Genomic DNA, 5,471 nt, shown 5'->3' on the forward strand with positions numbered 1-5,471 from the left:
TGGACCTGGCTTTGCTGGATCACCAGGTAAGGCAGAGCATCTCAGCTACTGCCTGATAGAACTGAGTTTGGACCAGTGACTACTGAACAGACACAGCCAAAATGCTGGGGGCTAATACATCTCATCTCCTTCTGCAGAGCTGATTAGGTTACAGCAGTTCAACTTTCTCCTGACAACTGACCAGGGCACCTTACTCAGGGAGTCTTCAGGAGTGGGTTAAAACAGAACTGCCATAGCTATGTCAGACATTCCCTACTCATCCACCCCAGGAGTCCTGCCAGTGGCTGTGACTTCCCTTTAATCTCATTTTCCTTTGTCATGTATACACTGTCATCTGAGAATGGCTTGGACATAGCTGCCTCCAAATCACCTTGGCAGCAATCCTGAATTGGCCTGAGGGATGGCTGCAGAGAGACATAAAGTCCTCTATCCTCACCTCATTCTTGGGGGCATGCTGACTCTGCAGTGTTCCCTGGAGGAAGGAGCCAAGTTGCTAGGCTGCTGAGCACAGTGCTATACTTTAGACCTACAGACTGGCAAGCTAGCCAGAAATTTGAAATCAGTGCAGTGATCCTTCAGGCTGAGAGGCAGCACCATCCTGGAAACCCATGAAACAGGCAGCAGTGTTTTCTACAGGAATACATAACTGGGGCTTGCACACTGCATGCTTTGATCACATGATCCACTTGTGAATGGGTCATGAAGCATAGCCACTGTACTCCTGCTATTACTCTTTGGGGGCACTTCATCCTAGACATCTATAACCTAATGAAGGGTCCAGATGGTTCTGGATGAGATGGTTCTATATTAACAAGATCTGAATGAGTTCCAGCAGAGATGGTCTGTAGAGAAAAGAGTTGATGAGAATGGGTTTTGATTAACATAGGTGGGAAAAAACAAAACCTGGGGAGGGAGGTGTAGGAAGACATACCTGATCTTTGGCTGGGGCACTCTGTTGCAATGCATACTATTGGAAAAGGCAATAAAGAGTAGAATGTGGGTCAAACCCACTTGACTTTCATCCTCTGTTGTGGCAGAAACAAGATAGCACTCTAGCCGATCAGTGCAAGCATCACAACAAAAGACCAATGGAAAAGCAAGTTCACCACCAGTGCTGCTGCGGCCACATGCTTTTGTAAGGATTAAGACTTTGGAGAGGTAGTTGGCTGGAAGGTGGCAGGAGGAACAAAGTAAGATTTCATTACCATGTGTCAGGTCACTGGAGTTGTCTTCTGGGAAGACCTCATCAGAGCCACTGAATTCTGGAACAGGACTGCCACTGGATAGCAGATGGGCATCGCTACATCTCCCTGCACTAGTAGGCCTCTGCAAGGTCCAGAGTTGGGAAGCTGGTGTGAAGTGAGCTGTAGCAGGTCTTGGATCAGAGCCCGGCCTTCTTGTTGTTTCCCCTAGGTAAGAATCTAGGAGACATTTTAATAATGTAGGAGTGGCAATGCAATGTTTAAAATACACCATTTTTCATTAGCACAAAAGCAATGGCAACTCACTTGGTGCTACAGGGAATCGAGCCTGCTGGTCCTGCCGTGAGAAACTGAACTGTAATTATTGCATGCCCAATATGCTTGCTGGCACACAACCTTTTCCATATCATTGCATTGCAACACTCCCCAGCTGCCTTCTGGCACAAACACATCTACACCTTTCCATGTAGTTTCCAAGTTATTTGGAAATAAAGCAAAGGGGCAGCAAAAACAGAATAGTCTGGCAGTATTTTCATGCGGTCCTAATTGTTCCTAACAGCCAGTTTCATCAAAAAGCACAACCTGAGCAACCTGCTTATTCCTGAAAGGAATCAGAGATACAAGGCCTCTTTAAAGTTATTTTTAAATAGGCCAAGACATTGAGTATGTGCAACAATCACTCTGGTCTCAGAATTGTTGGGATGCATGGTTTTAGGGCAAGGACTTTAGAGCAAACACCATATTTAGTGGTATAGTCTGGGTTTCTAGGTACAAACTGGAGCAGGAGTGCTCAACCTCTGGCCCCATAGAGCCATTACATCTGTCCCTTGGGGCTCTCCAGAAGTCCAGAAATTTACCAGCTGGGGAGAAATGGCAATTAACAGAGCCATCCAGCCCTCTGTCTAATTCCTAAACTGCAAGCCCTGTGTGGCTGGTTGGAGCCAGGACATATTCCTTCCACCTGCATCTGGATTGGGACTGAGCCATACCCCTTTCCCCCCCTGCCATGGGGCCAGGTTAAGCATCCTTTCCCCTGCAGGGCCGCATTAGAGCCAGGCTTTCCCCTGCCCCCCTGCACGCAAATGGCTGGTGCCTGTTGTCCCTGCCTCAGGCACCACATCAGGACTACCAGCCAATTCAGTTCGTGGATGGACTGGGCACTGCCTGTATGGCTCGCCGAGAAAATAGGTTGAGGATCACCAAACTAGAGTAGAGGGTAGTACATGAACTGAATCTCCCAAAGGGTAACCCCAAGAGGCTGTGCAACTCCCACCCCCCTCTCAACTACAATCCCTTCCCTGCTACCAACCTCCCCAAGAAGTTAGTAATATGCTCCTGCCCTATGCTGTTACTACTGCTTCCACACTTAGGCTGGCTCAGCTATACTGCCCTTCAGAGAGAGCTACATATGTATAGCTATGGCTCTATTTCCTCAGCCATGGGCTCTAGGGAGGAGTAAGAAATGAGTGCCTCACTTCACACATGGTCCAGGTAACCCACAAGAGGCTATATGTGGCATTGTCCTGCCTGTGGACAGAGTGTGAGTTCTAGTCTGATGGGATTAAATTGTTTAAGCACGCCGAGGGTACAGGCAGACATAACATTTCACCCTCTAGTTGGAAACCGGTTCACATTTGTCCCTGGACAGACATGTCCCTAGGTACGATGCTAAGGGTTCTAAGTAGAACTGTCACCTTCTAGGCATTACATTGCTGCCAGGACACCACCAAGGAGCAGTAGGTAGACTCTCCAGACCATCAAGCCTCCCAGTGCCTGGAGTTTCCCCAGGATTCTAGTGGAGGTAAAGGAAGATCAGGATTCACTGGTTACCAAGAAAGAAGAAGCCTTCATGGCCCTCAATTGCAATTCCTACTCCCCCTTCTCAAAAAAAGACTCCATGAGTTTCATAAAGAACATAATTACACTTCACAAAATCAAGACCCCTCCAGAGCACCCAGCCCCCTGGGAGCCACAAGCAGGGGGCCACACAGCCCCCGCCCCCCCAAGCATATGACAACCTCTCCACTCCCACTCCTCTTCCTAAATGAGCCGGGGACCCCTCTCCTCAGTGTGTGTAGCAGGAAGGCAAGCTGACATGGATGCTTTGCTTCCCTACTCACGTAGACTGTGCTTTGTTGTTTGCAGAATAAAGTCCTAGCTGTACCCCAGAGCAGCCTCATTGCCCTGCATTTGTTGGGGTGAGAAGAGGAATTCCTGAAGGACTAACCAGACACTAGGCACAGAATGCTCTGTGTGCCCATGTAACATTGACCTAGCTCGTGGGGGACTGGCTCAAAATAGTACTTGATTTTCCCGGTGTACTTTCAAAACATTCCAGGACATCTAAACCAGTCTTAAGTGGCCTGTACATCCAAACTCTTGGGGCTTAAAGTTTCTTTAGCACATTCTAGGCATTACATCTATCCATACCCTGAGATGCTAATGGACACCTTTCCATTATTCATTTCAGTGATAGATTTCTTAACCACAGAACACAAGGTATATTAAATGCACTATTCTAAGTTTCTATAATGTTAGCACCCTGGCTGGGTCTCATAAAAGCCAATGAACACAAAGTTAAAGCTGAATCTTTACATGTCCCATTATGCTTTTTGAAATGCTGCAGGGTCTCAAAAATGGTGCATGATCTTAGGTATAGTATGTGCTGCAGATGCTCTACAGTGCAGCCTACGAATGGCCCTGAGTGTAAATCAATTGCTTTTTACAGGTTTAAGAGACAGATCACAGCAGTCACTGGGGCAATGAAAGCCAGCAAGAATGAGTGACTTAGAAAATATACAAACCCCACTTGTTCCTCTCCCTCTTGGAAACAAGCAACCAGCACTAATGTAGTGTTAAAATGCAAGAACAAGTATTCAAGTGCTTGGGAAACCCCAAAGTCAAAGCTGCCTAACTGTGCCACCTCAGTCATCTCAGTCACACAAAGGTAGCATCTTCTGTTCCTCTTTCCTTCATTAAACATAAGCTTTAGTATACCACCCATTGGTGCTTGGCATCTATGGTCCTACATAAATGTCCTGCTGAGCACTCGCCAACACTTGTAATAATTCAGGCATTTATTTAGGAGCTATATGTTAGGTACCAAATCCTATTCCTAGGCCCTGGTCTTTGTTAGTAATGCAAAACTGAAAAGGATACAGCAGGAGCAAAGTAGCTAAGTTAGCACTGCTAGAGAGAAGAGAAAATGTTTGGAATTTCCTAATCTAAGCATTTGATCTCACCAATTCACGGTTAAAGGTCATATTCAAGTGTGGATGTAATAACATATGAATGCACTAATTTGTGTTTAGTTCTATTTTGTTTCTGCTACCCTCATCTACTAACTATTCTGTAATTCAGAGCAGCAACTTGCATAGCCAAAGAAGAGTCACTGAGGATCAGGTTTAAAAAAGATCTTATTCCTATCATACCTATTATTTCCAACCAATGATTTGGACCTACTGGGGTTAAAATAAATTACAAATCTATGTACTTATTCCAAAATAAACTAAATTTTTTATGGCATACAGTTGGCAAGCATACCATGGAGGTCAGGAAACCAATCTTGTTGCCCATATTAATGGGAAGCAATAGAAGCTGTGATAGGAAATACTTTGTAATATCTAACTCCACATGGTAAAGTGTATATAGTACACTACATAAAAGCATGACCATTTGATCTGTAACAAAGGTACAAGCAAGGGAGCAATGGATTTGTTTTCAAGCTAATGTACTCAGCACTAATGAATTTAATGGATGTAAGAGGAGAGAGAGGGAGAGAGAAAGAGAGAGAAACCGGAATAGGCAGGTTTGAAGAGCACAGGTTCTCAGTCCATAGCGAGTCATAAACAACAGTGGGATGTGACCATCCTGTCCTTCCCATTGTGCTAAATGGAAACGGAGACACAGCTACATCCTGGCTACATGGGAGTGGGTCCTGATCTGGAGAGAGTTGAGGACCGCTATTGTAGAGGGTTTAGCAAGGAATTTCCCAGATTTTCTTTAATGTTTTTCTTTTTAGTTGACTCTTCTGTGTACTCCATTGTTTCTGTCTACTATATGCATTTCTGAGCTGTCACTTTGCTTACTCAGTTCAAAATATGCCCTCGGAATAAATATTAAATCAGACAATTTCAGTCTTGTTAGACTCAAGGCACCCCTCAGAAAATCTCAGCTCTTAGCTTTCATTCATTTCTGGATGTCAGAAAAATAATGGAGCAATTCTTCTTTCAGGTCAGAATGTTTTTGACACTATGGATTCCTATTTGA

The 5,471-nt window shown here is 45.0% G+C and overlaps 1 protein-coding gene across 1 annotated transcript in view; it reads right to left on the reverse strand.

The window, feature by feature from the left end:
• LRRC56 (leucine rich repeat containing 56) overlaps nucleotides 1-5,471 on the reverse strand; it is a 136,120-nt gene that overhangs the window by 21,355 nt on the left and 109,294 nt on the right. Inside the window, exon 8 of the mRNA XM_019519812.1 lies at nucleotides 1,206-1,421. Coding sequence (XP_019375357.1) covers nucleotides 1,206-1,421 — 216 coding nt within the window. The remainder of the gene's footprint in view (nucleotides 1-1,205; nucleotides 1,422-5,471) is intronic.

The sequence above is a fragment of the Gavialis gangeticus genome, unplaced genomic scaffold (genome assembly GCF_001723915.1).
Source record: "Gavialis gangeticus isolate Ggan-Ray unplaced genomic scaffold, GavGan_comp1, whole genome shotgun sequence".
NCBI classification, from domain to species: Eukaryota; Metazoa; Chordata; order Crocodylia; family Gavialidae; genus Gavialis; species Gavialis gangeticus.